The sequence below is a fragment of the Hemitrygon akajei genome, chromosome 3 (genome assembly GCF_048418815.1).
Source record: "Hemitrygon akajei chromosome 3, sHemAka1.3, whole genome shotgun sequence".
Classification (NCBI taxonomy): Eukaryota; Metazoa; Chordata; class Chondrichthyes; order Myliobatiformes; family Dasyatidae; genus Hemitrygon; species Hemitrygon akajei.
In genome coordinates, this window is record NC_133126.1 from 113,376,070 (window position 1) to 113,389,354 (window position 13,285).

The following is a 13,285-nucleotide window of genomic DNA, read 5'->3' on the forward strand; positions in this document are numbered from 1 at the left end:
GTGTCATCTGTCACCCGTTACATTACCCTACAAATGATGTGACCCTTAGAGCATTGATGTACAAAAGGATCTTGGGTTACAAGTCATAGCTCCATGAAGGTAACAACACAAGTGGATAGGGTGGTGAGGAAAGTGTTATTGATTGGAGTATTGAGTATATAATACACGTGTTGGCGCGTGGCCAAGTGGTTAAAGCGATCTGAAGGTCGCTAGCTCGAGCCTTGGCTGAGGCTTGTGTGTGTGTGTCCTTGAGCAAGGCACTTAACCACACATTGCTCTGCGACGACACCGGTGCCAAGCTGTATGGGTCCTAATGCCCTTCCCTTGGACAACATCAGTGGCGTGGAGAGGGGAGACTTGCAGCTTGGGCAACTACATTAAAAAAAAACCCTGCCCAGGCTTGCGCCCTGGAAACTTTCCAAGGTGCAAATCCATAGTCTATCAAGACTAACGGAGGCCTACATACCCATATAAGTTGGAAAGTCATGTTGCAGCTGTATAAACTTTGGTTAGCCTGCATTTGGAGAATTATGTGCAGTTCAAGTCACCAAACCGCAGAAAGGATGTGGAGGCTTTAGAGAGAGAGCAAAAGAAGTTCAGCAGGATATTGCCTGGATTCTAGAATAAAAACTATAAAGGGAGGGCTGGACAGACTTAGTTTGTTTCCTCTGGTACGCTGGAGGCTGAGGGGAAGCTTAATCAAAATATAATGATAAAATTATGAGAGACATAGAAGAAGTTAATAGTCAGAATCTTTTCCCCAGATGGAAACTGCAAATATTGGAGGGCATCGGTTTAGTGTGACAGGGGCAAAGTTTGAAGGAGATCTATGAGACAAGTTGGTTTTACACAGGGGCTGTTGGGTGCTGGAGTGCACTGCCAGGAGAAGTGGTAGAAACAGATATGATAGCAATATTTAAGAAGTGTTTAGACAGGAGATGAAGTGGACATGAATGGAGGGATAGAGACCACGTACAGGCAGATGGGATTAGCTTAGATTGGCATTGTGGTTGGCACAGACATTTTGGGTCGAAGGGCCTGTTCTTTACTCTATCTTGCAGCACTGTGTCTCTATTTAATGTAATGTAGACTCTGCATAGCAAGATCAAACTCTCTGTTTTTGTTGATGTATATGAAGGAGTTTATAGTCACAGTTCCTGGGATGACATAAATTCAATCACTCGTGCCCAGGACCTAGAAACCATCAGGTTCACCAGCTGCAAAAGGCAAAGATATTCACCTTTATTTTGCAGGATGATGTTCTGTTGGACTTTGTGAATTACAGAAATAGAGGGAGAATTTACAGCACTGTACTAATTTGTGAGAGACCTCCCTCAGATTAACAGTATGCTCAAATTTGTTGGTGTTTTTGCTGTGTTTGGCAGTGGCATCAGATTTGGATCCAGCAATAAGCTGGTATCGCTTTGTTCATAAATCCTATTAGTTCAGTATCTGTCTCACCACCTTCAAAACTTGCTAGGTTGTTACCACTCCTTTTAAACTCAACATGATCCTTTCAAATTCTGTAACCCACAACATCTGCCAGTCCAAATCCAAGGAAGCCCTAAGGGTGTTGTATTACTGTGTGTTTGCTGTGGTCCTCAGTTTCTGCTCCTTCATTTAGTGTCCACTCTTTCCAGTTTCGAGCAGCTGTGCATTAACTTTGCCAATGAGCAGTTACAACAGTTCTTTGTGAGGCACATTTTCAAGGAGGAACAAGCAGAATACAAACAGGAGAACATAGTCTGGCAAAACATTGAATATGTTGACAACCAAAAGGCACTGGACGTTCTCAGCATCAAACCAATGAACATCATCTCACTCATTGATGAAGAAAGCAAGTTGCCAAAGGTAAGTTGTCCTGTGCCCTTCTCTTGATTGGTCGTTCACTCACGAGATTCCAAATCAAGTCAAGTTTATTGTTGGGTGCACATGTATGATGAGGTACAGGTAGAGTGAGGCAGCACAACATAATTTAGATTCAGACAACACAGAGAACATAAATTAAAACAACAGTGGAGAAAAAGCCTTTGCAAAGTAAGACACTGGTGCAAAAACACAATTAAAAACATGATTTGAATGACAAGCTAGTGTTTAATGCAAACTGCCCTTATTGGAAGCCTCTGCCTCGAATACTGCAGTTTCTGTAGAGTAAGGAATTCTGGAATTCAGACCCAGTGGCAAGGTATTTCCAAGTGAGTGGGGGGTGTTTGCGGGTGGTGACATTTGCATGAGTTGGCTTAGTTTGCTGTATGGTTGATAAAGAAAGCTAGAGGAGAGGTGCAGTGGTTTTTGTCGGTGTGCTAAATGCTGAGGGTGACGAATGGAGCAGCAATCAAGTCCTGGAAGGGGATGAGCTTCCAGGAGGCACTCATCCAGGTGAGCAAAGAGTTATTCATTGCACCCATCACCCACGTCTTAGAGATGATGCAAAGACTTTGGGGAGTTAGGAGGGGTGTGATCTCTATCCTGCTGAATCTTTTGACAACCTTCCTCACTACTCACAACTCAGCCAATTTTTGTGTCATCTGCTAAGGTTCAAGGAGAGAGGATTTGGCTGTCCCTTGTAAAGGTTCCTTGCTTGACACAAGTCAGGTCACAGCTGAAAGCAGTCTTCTCCAGTTTGGACCTCAGAATGAGGCTGAGGTGGATGAACACTCTCTCTTTCCCTTTTTATTTCTTATCTCTCTCACACACACTGTCACTTATTTTCACTTTCTCTATCAATCTCCTTCCTTCCTCCTTCTCTCCCACACTCTTCCTCCCTTCCCTCTTTCTCTTCTTTCCTTACTCCCTCTTCCACATTCTATCTAATTTCTTTCACTTTCTCTGTCTCTTGCTCTCTCTTTCCGCCTCTCTCTCTCTCACATACACACTGTCATTAATACCAGTGTGCATCAATGATACTTTCTCCTCTGTCGCTCAAGCTGTGTCCCAGTAGACTCTGGCCTTTGATTTAAAAGACAGTGGGTTTGCCATCCAGGTCTAGAGACTGGGCACCGAGCTGAAGTTGTCTGACTGTAGTATGAAGGGATGCTGCTAAGGTGGAAGTGTTGTCAGATAGATGAGAGTTAAACAGAAATCACTCTTTTCTCTTAGGTGATTATAATATCTCTAACTGGGACGTGAATTAGTTTATTATTGTCACATTAACTATGGCACAGTGAATACAGCTACATTGTGCCATTCAAACAGATCATTTCATGCATATGTACCCTGAGGTAGTACAAAGAGAAACAAAATGCAGAATATAGTGTTACATTACAGAGAATACAGCGCATTGTTGTAGGGAATTTATCTCTAAGTCTTGATTTGAATTTGTGCTTCAACATTGTTAAATAACAAACAATATTCTCACAGTCATTGCAGCTTGTGGGATCTTGCTTTACACAGATAGACCGCCATACTTTCTACTCTGTATTGGTGCCTGTCCTACAAAGCACACTGGAGTGCCCTGTGGTTGTAAGCATTGATTTGTTGATGTGTGTCTCTCTCCCTTTTCTGCAGGGCACTGATAGGACGATGTTAAACAAGCTGAGTGATCACCATAGCAATAGTAGAGTCTACCTTCCACCCAAGAGCTCCCACGACACCGAGTTTGGCATTGCACACTTTGCTGGAGTGGTCTACTACAACTCGAATGGTACTGACCCTGTGTGGCAGCAGTCTCTTTGGATCTTGTTAGTGCAGAGATGGGAGGTGTTCTTCTGTGGAGATATTCTGCAGCTCCAAGAGCTAGAGGAGGACCTCACCAGTGTTCTTTGTGGAAATGAGCCCCTTTGCCAAACCCCCATGTCACATGTGACTCCAGTCCAAAAGCCACTTGCTTGTCAGTTGAAGTGGCTTTGTAAGCTCTCCATTTTCCTTTCTGTAGCTCTCTACAGGTGTGCATTCATTGGTGACACCCTCATCCTTTGGTTTTACATGGCCTTAAGGAGGCAGCTAAGCAACCATCCATTGTGGGTTCAATTATCAGTTTGGCAGTTGTGGATGATGGTTTGACATCATGACCTGTCCATCCTTGACCAGACTGCCTGTGTGACTTCCTCCTCAGTCAGTGATTATCGCTGGAGCACTCTGACAGCCTCCCTAGCGGTTCCTCAAGCCCTAACTGTTCATCTTGCCAGTGTCAGCCATACCTTTTGAAATGGTTTCTCCATTCCTGGGTCTAATGGGACCGAATCAGAGGTGAGCCTCTGGGTGGTCAAACTCTGCGCTGATGAGGTTGATGGGGCAATTGACTGCCAGAGACAAGCCTGGTTGGAGTGAATTGAAGGGGATGTGCGTGAAATATTGAAAATACTTAAGCCCTCACTGTCATGTCCTGAGGGTAATGCTGGAAGTGGTGTGAAGGAGATTCAGCAGGGTAATTCCTGGGGTGAGTAAGTTGTCCTATCAAGAGAGCCTAGACAGTTTGGGTCTGTATTCCGTGGAATTAATAAGAAAGTGGATAACATTATCGAGACATATAAAACTAAGGTTCTTCTCTCAGACAGTGGTGAGTCTCTGGAGATCTCTGCTTCTGAGAGTGGTGGAGGCTTCGTTTGAGGTGAAGTTTCAAAGATCAAAGAATTGAGGGTTAGGGGAGCTGGCATAGAAAAAGAGTTGAGGCCTGGGATTGACCAGCCATAATCATGTTGAATGGTGGGGTTGTCTCCAGGGGCCAAGTGGGCCCCCTCTTTCTGTTTTCTTGTGTTCTTGTGACTCTCAGGTAAAGGTTGGCTGTCTAACTTCCAATGCTCGAGCTCAGAAACCCGAACCCCAGCCCCTGAAGAAACCGGGAACCTGATGTGAACTTTTGATAAGGATGGCAACAGGTGGTGGCCAAGGCTGCAGCTACTGCACCCCTGGGCCTCTTTCAGCAGTGACACGGGGAGTCCAGGGTCTACCTGTGGGTATCTGGATACGGTACCAGAAGCAGTATACACAGAGGACCTCAGCGGTCCAAGCAGCGTCAATGGAGAAGAGTAAACAGTCGATGTCTCCCTTCATCAGGACTGGAAAGGAAGAGCAGAAGTCTTCTCTTCCTTTCCAGTCCTGAAGAAGTGTCCCAGCCCAAAGCGTTAACTGTTTATTCCTTTGATTAATGTTGCCTGACCTGCTGAGATCCTCCAGCATTTTGTGTGTGTGTTGTTTTGGACTTACAGCACCCGCAGATTTTCTCGTGTTAATGGTACCAGAACGTGGGTTTACAAATCAGGATGCAATGTCAGCAGCAACTGAGGATCCTGGGACTGCAAAGGTCTATGAGCTCTGGAATAGTAGAACTTCCAGTCTCCCGGGTACCCTAAGGTTCAAATGTGGGAACGGGAGAGACTAGTGAAAGTCTTCTGGGTCTCTTACAGGTTGTGGAAGTTTTCTTAGCTATTCTTTTTTTTCTTTTTTAAATCTTTTTATTAATTTTAAACAAACATAAATGAAGCATGAATACAGAGAGTTTGAGAGTACATAATTAATAGTTTAAAGTATAAATTCAAATAGATGATAATCCATATATAATAACCTCCCAAAATCATAGTAATTATGAAAAATGGAGTAAATAAGAAAAAAAAACCCAAAAAAGAAAAAAAACCCTAACCAACATGGGCCATTGCATTACGTCAAATATACACAGTAGCATCAATAACTCTGTACCTCCATCCAAATAACTAAGGATAAAAAAAGTAAGGTTTAGGAAAAATCAGTTTAGCTCATATGAAAATGTCGAATAAATGGTCTCCAAGTTTCTTCAAATTTAACTGAAGGGTCAAAGACAACACTTCTAATTTTTTCTAAACTCAAACAAGAAATAGTTTGAGAAAGCCACTGAAATATAGTTGGAGGATTAATTTCTTTCCAATTCAATAGGATAGATCTTCTAGCCATTAATGTAACAAATGCAATCATCCGTCGAGCTGAGGGGGATAAACGACTGTTATCCACCATTGGTAAACCGAAAATTGCAGTAATAAGACGCGGTTGCAATTTGATATTCAGAACTGTTGAAATAGTACTGAAAATATCTTTCCAATAATTTTACAAGCAAAGGCAAGACCAAAACATGTGGGTCAATGAAGCAACTTCAGAATGACATCTGTCACAGGTTGGATTAACATAAGAATAAAATCGAGCAAGTTTATCCTTGGACATGTGAGCCCTATGTACAACCTTAAATTGTATTAAGGCATGTTTAGCACAAATAGAAGAATTGACTAATTGTAAAATTTTCTCCCACTGCTCAGTGGGTATAAGACAATGAAGTTCTTTTTCCCATTCCTCCTTAATTTTTTCTGATACTCCTGGCTGTAGTTTCATGATCATATTATCAATGATGGCTACTAAACCCTTCTGGTGAGGATTCAGTGCTAAAGATTTTTCCGTAATGTCCATTGGACATAATTTCAGAAAAAACTGTAACATATTATTCAAGAAATTTCTAACTTACAAGTATCTAAAAAACTGAGATTTAGGCAAATTATATTTATTAGATAGCTGTTCAAAGGACATAAAACTGTTATCTAAAAATAGATCACGAAAACATGTTATACCTTTTGTTTTCCATAATACAAAGGCTTGATCCATAAAAGAGGGCTGAAAAAAAGTTAGATATAATAGGGCTTGATAAGATAAACTTATTCAAGCCAAAGAATTTACGAAATTGAAACCATATTCGTAATGTATGTTTAACTATAGGATTAATTATTTGTTTATTCAATTTAGATAAAGCAAAAGGAAGCGAAGATCCTAAAATAGAAAACAATGAAAAGTCTTGTACAGATTTACATTCCAAATTTACCAATTGTGGGCAAGATGCTATTATTGATTCTTGTGTCCAAAATATTAAATATCGAATATTAACTGCCCAATAGTAAAATCTCAGGTTTGGCAAAGCCAAACCACCCTCCTTCTTAGGCTTCTGTAAATATTTTTTACTTAATCTAGGATTTTTATTCTGCCCTTAGCTATTCTTTAGTGTTCAGCCAGGGCCCTCCCCGAGCTGTGATAAGAAATGTAGCCATCCTGAGCATCATGGGGAGGAGGCAAGTTTCTGAGAGCTTGGGGCTCCCTAATGAGCAGCTACAGCAGATCTGACTGAGACGACATTGTATTTCTAGTGGTGCTGGTTACCATCCAAACAGTCATACCTCACCCATTCCCCATCTGTGGAGCCAATTAGTGAAGTGAACACTCCACACCCAGAATGTCTGCACACTGCCCACGGATCTGTCAGACAGGACTGTCCCAGCAGCTGAGATTCCTCATGTCCTTTCAGGCTTCCTCGAGAAGAACAGGGATGATCTGAGCTCCAGCATCATCCAGATGGTACAGTCATCCAGCAACACCTTCCTCAAACAAATTTTCCAGAGCAGCTCCGGGTCAGCTCCAGGAAAGAAGACCAACCATCTTCTCGTTCCCTACGGAGGATCCATCAAGGTGCAAATTACAGTCGGTCAACCCACCCTACCAGTTGTGTTCTGGTACTGTCAGCTCCTATGCTTTCCCTACACCATCCCATTCCACTCTATCTATCCCATTCTGAGTGTCTCTCCACACCACTCCATCCCATTCCGATTGTCTACCCACTCCACTCTATCCCATTCTATCCACTCCATTCCATCCCACCCCCAGTGTCAAATGGCACCACTATTCCCCATTCCCATTGTCTATCCACTCCATCCCATTACCAGTGTCTATCCCCACCACTTTATCCCATTCCCAGTGTCTATTCACTCCATCCCATTCCCAATGTCAATCCACTCCATCACATCCCTTGTGTCTATCCACTTCACCCCATCCCATTCCTATTGTCTGTCCACCCCACACCCTCCCATTCCCAGTGTCTATCCACTCCACCCCATCCCATTCTCAGTGTCTATCCACACCACTTCATCCCATTCCCAGTGTCCATCCACACCACTTCATCCCATTCCCAGTGTCTATCCACTCCACTCCCTCCCATTCCCAGTGTCTATCCACACCACTCCCTCCCATTCCCAGTGTCTATCCACACCACTTCATCCCATTTCCAGTGTCTATCCACTCCACTCCCTTCCATTCCCAGTGTCTATCCACACCACTCCCTCCCATTCCCAGTGTCTATCCACACCACTTCATCCCATTCCCAATGTCAATCCACTCCATCACATCCCTTGTGTCTATCCACTTCACCCCATCCCATTCCTATTGTCTGTCCACCCCACACCCTCCCATTCCCAGTGTCTATCCACTCCACCCCATCCCATTCCCAGTGTCTATCCACACCACTTCATCCCATTCCGTGTCCATCCACACCACTTCATCCCATTCCCAGTGTCTATCCACTCCACTCCCTCCCATTCCCAGTGTCTATCCACACCACTCCCTCCCATTCCCAGTGTCTATCCACACCACTTCATCCCATTTCCAGTGTCTATCCACTCCACTCCCTTCCATTCCCAGTGTCTATCCACACCACTCCCTCCCATTCCCAGTGTCTATCCACACCACTTCATCCCATTTCCAGTGTCTATCCACTCCACTCCCTCCCATTCCCAGTGTCTATCCACACCACTCCCTCCCATTCCCAGTGTCTATCCACACCACTTCATCCCATTCCCAGTGTCTATCCACACCACTCCCTCCCATTCCCAGTGTCTATCCACACCACTTCATCCCATTCCCAGTGTCTATCCACACCACTTCATCCCATTCCCAGTGTCTATCCACTCCACTCCCTCCCATTCCCAGTGTCTATCCACACCACTCCCTCCCATTCCCAATGTCTATCCACACCACTTCATCCCATTCCCAGTGTCTATCCACACCACTCCCTCCCATTCCCAGTGTCTATCCACACCACTTCATCCCATTCCCAGTTCACTCTGGGCATACATTCCCCTTCCTGCTCTGTCCATGGGCATCATCTGGTGGCTGCTGCTGTAAGGGAGGGTCAGATCAGTTGAGTGAGCTGGATTATTTCAGCAACAGCACACCCTCGGCCTCACCTACACCTCATCGTGTCACACCCTCCCATAATTCAGCCCTTGACTTAACCTGGTCCTAAATACAAAGCCTCCAGCGGGGGTGTGGGAGGCCACTTGTGCTCCTTTTTCTGCCAAGGGTAGAAATGGTTTGCAACGTTGCACTGTACTTCCAGACACACCAAGGTACCGTTTTATTTTCCTGACTCTTTTCAGATCGCCGGTGATGCTTCCCGAGGATCTATGCTACAGATGACTGACGGTCACAGACGACTGACGACACTCTGCAGCCAGTTCAGGCAATCTCTGGAAAATCTAATGAGAACTCTCAGAGCTAGTCAGCCCTTCTTCATTCGCTGCATCAAGCCCAATAAAGACAAAAAACCTCTGGTAAGGGGCCATCGTGGGATGGTACAGTAAGGTATGGTGGGTGTCCCAGGCCTAGACTAAGGGGACCTCTGTAGCGATGGGTGTCCAGGCTTGGACAGGGGCCCAGTGAACAGATGTGGAGTGATGGACTGCTGGTTACAAACCCTGACTCGTGGGGTCCTGTTCCAGATGTGAAGAGATGACTCCATATGTTCAGATATGGAGTGACATGGTCTCCACATAAATTTTGAGGGTGGAGACTGGGAATGGGACAGAATGGTGAGGGTGGAGACAGGGAATGGGATGGGATGGTGAGGGTGGAGACGGGATGGGATGGGATGGTGAGGGTGGAGACGGGATGGGATGGTGAGGGTGGAGACCGGATGGGATGGTGAGGGTGGAGACAGGGGATGGGATGGTGAGGGTGGAGACCGGATGGGATGGTGAGGGTGGAGACAGGGGATGGGATGGTGAGGGTGGAGACCGGATGGGATGGTGAGGGTGGAGACAGGGGATGGGATGGTGAGGGTGGAGACCGGATGGGATGGTGAGGGTGGAGACAGGGGATGGGATGGTGAGGGTGGAGACCGGATGGGATGGTGAGGGTGGAGACAGGGGATGGGATGGTGAGGGTGGAGACGGGATGGGATGGTGAGGGTGGAGACCGGATGGGATGGTGAGGGTGGAGACAGGGGATGGGATGGTGAGGGTGGAGACCGGATGGGATGGTGAGGGTGGAGACACGGGATGGGATGGTGAGGGTGGAGACCGGATGGGATGGTGAGGGTGGAGACACGGGATGGGATGGTGAGGGTGGAGGCTGGGAATGGGATGGTGAGGGTGGAGACAGGGGATGGGATGGTGAGGGTGGAGACCGGATGGGATGGTGAGGGTGGAGACAGGGGATGGGATGGTGAGGGTGGAGACACGGGATGGGATGGTGAGGGTGGAGACCGGATGGGATGGTGAGGGTGGAGACAGGGGATGGGATGGTGAGGGTGGAGACCGGATGGGATGGTGAGGGTGGAGACAGGGGATGGGATGGTGAGGGTGGAGACCGGATGGGATGGTGAGGGTGGAGACAGGGGATGGGATGGTGAGGGTGGAGACCGGATGGGATGGTGAGGGTGGAGACAGGGGATGGGATGGTGAGGGTGGAGACCGGATGGGATGGTGAGGGTGGAGACAGGGGATGGGATGGTGAGGGTGGAGACGGGATGGGATGGTGAGGGTGGAGACCGGATGGGATGGTGAGGGTGGAGACAGGGGATGGGATGGTGAGGGTGGAGACAGGGGATGGGATGGTGAGGGTGGAGACCGGATGGGATGGTGAGGGTGGAGACACGGGATGGGATGGTGAGGGTGGAGACCGGATGGGATGGTGAGGGTGGAGACACGGGATGGGATGGTGAGGGTGGAGGCTGGGAATGGGATGGTGAGGGTGGAGACAGGGGATTGGATGCGATGTTGAGGGTGGAGACCGGATGGGATGGTGAGGGTGGAGACACGGGATGGGATGGTGAGGGTGGAGACAGGGGATGGGATGGTGAGGGTGGAGACCGGATGGGATGGTGAGGGTGGAGACAGGGGATGGGATGGTGAGGGTGGAGACCGGATGGGATGGTGAGGGTGGAGACAGGGGATGGGATGGTGAGGGTGGAGACCGGATGGGATGGTGAGGGTGGAGACAGGGGATGGGATGGTGAGGGTGGAGACCGGATGGGATGGTGAGGGTGGAGACACGGGATGGGATGGTGAGGGTGGAGACGGGATGGGATGGTGAGGGTGGAGACAGGATGGGATGGGATGGTGAGGGTGGAGACCGGATGGGATGGTGAGGGTGGAGACAGGGGATGGGATGGTGAGGGTGGAGACAGGGGATGGGATGGTGAGGGTGGAGACCGGATGGGATGGTGAGGGTGGAGACAGGGGATGGGATGGTGAGGGTGGAGACCGGATGGGATGGTGAGGGTGGAGACAGGGGATGGGATGGTGAGGGTGGAGACCGGATGGGATGGTGAGGGTGGAGACAGGGGATGGGATGGTGAGGGTGGAGACGGGACAGAATAGTGAGGGTGGAGACAGGGGATGGGACAGAATGGTGAGGGTGGAGACAGGGGATGGGATGGTGAGGGTGGAGACGGGATGGGATGGTGAGGGTGGAGTCTGGGATGGGATGCGATGGTGGAGACCGGATGGGATGGTGAGGGTGGAGACAGGGGATGGGATGGTGAGGGTGGAGACGGGATGGGATGGTGAGGGTGGAGATGGGATGGGATGGGATGGTGATGGTGGAGACCGGATGGGATGGTGAGGGTGGAGACAGGGGATGGGATGGTGAGGGTGGAGACAGGGGATGGGATGCGATGGTGGAGACCGGATGGGATGGTGAGGGTGGAGACAGGGGATGGGATGGTGAGGGTGGAGACGGGACAGAATAGTGAGGGTGGAGACAGGGGATGGGACAGAATGGTGAGGGTGGAGACAGGGGATGGGATGGTGAGGGTGGAGACGGGATGGGATGGTGAGGGTGGAGTCTGGGATGGGATGCGATGGTGGAGACCGGATGGGATGGTGAGGGTGGAGACAGGGGATGGGATGGTGAGGGTGGAGACGGGATGGGATGGGATGGTGATGGTGGAGACCGGATGGGATGGTGAGGGTGGAGACAGGGGATGGGATGGTGAGGGTGGAGACAGGGGATGGGATGGTGAGGGTGGAGACGGGATGGGATGGTGAGGGTGGAGACACGGGATGGGATGGTGAGGGTGGAGACAGGGGATGGGATGGTGAGGGTGGAGACCGGATGGGATGGTGAGGGTGGAGACAGGGGATGGGATGGTGAGGGTGGAGACCGGATGGGATGGTGAGGGTGGAGACCGGACAGAATAGTGAGGGTGGAGACAGGGGATGGGATGGTGAGGGTGCAGACACGGGATGGGATGGTGAGGGTGGAGACCGGATGGGATGGTGAGGGTGGAGACAGGGGATGGGATGGTGAGGGTGGAGACCGGATGGGATGGTGAGGGTGGAGACAGGGGATGGGATGGTGAGGGTGGAGACAGGGGATGGGATGGTGAGGGTGGAGACGGGGGATGGGATGGTGAGGGTGGAGACCGGATGGGATGGTGAGGGTGGAGACAGGGGATGGGATGGTGAGGGTGGAGGCTGGGAATGCGATGGTGAGGGTGGAGACAGGGGATGGGATGGTGAGGGTGGAGACAGGGGATGGGATGGTGAGGGTGGAGACGGGGGATGGGATGGTGAGAGTGGAGACCGGATGGGATGGTGAGGGTGGAGACAGGGGATGGGATGGTGAGGGTGGAGACAGGGGATGGGATGGTGAGGGTGGAGGCTGGGATGGGATGGTGAGGGTGGAGGCTGGGATGGGATGGGATGGTGAGGGTGGAGACTGGGATGGGATGGGATGGTGAGTGTGGAGGCTGGGAATGGGATGGTGAGGGTGGAGACAGGGGATGGGATGGTGAGGGTGGAGGCTGGGATGGGATGGTGAGGGTGGAGGCTGGGATGGGATGGGATGGTGAGGGTGGAGACTGGGAATGGGACAGAGTGGGACTGGTATGTTTTAATAATGAATTTCTCCTACAGACCTTACCAAGGAGCACCAGGCCATTGTCTCCCATACCATCACCAACCTTATCAGCTCTTGGGATCTCCCATCCACTGCCACCAACCTCATAGTTCCCACACCCTGCACTTCCCGTTTCTACCTCCTACCCATGATCCACAAACCTGCCTGTCTAGGTAGATCTGTTGTCTCAGCTTGCTCCTGCCCCACCAAACTCATTTCTGCATACCTGGACACTGTTTTATCCCCCCTTGTTCAATCTCTTCCCACCTATGTTCATGATACTTCTTACGCTATGAATTTTTTCGATGATTTTAAGTTCCCTGGCTCCCACCGCCTTATTTTCACCATGGACGACCAGTCCCTATATACCTCCATCCCCCACCAG

The 13,285-nt window shown here is 49.1% G+C and overlaps 1 protein-coding gene across 1 annotated transcript in view; it reads left to right on the forward strand.

Moving 5' to 3' along the window:
• LOC140725310 (unconventional myosin-VIIa-like) overlaps nt 1-13,285 on the forward strand; it is a 156,651-nt gene that overhangs the window by 46,429 nt on the left and 96,937 nt on the right. Inside the window, exons 12-15 of the mRNA XM_073040619.1 lie at nt 1,641-1,851; nt 3,508-3,643; nt 7,253-7,413; nt 9,156-9,329. Coding sequence (XP_072896720.1) covers nt 1,641-1,851; nt 3,508-3,643; nt 7,253-7,413; nt 9,156-9,329 — 682 coding nt within the window. The remainder of the gene's footprint in view (nt 1-1,640; nt 1,852-3,507; nt 3,644-7,252; nt 7,414-9,155; nt 9,330-13,285) is intronic.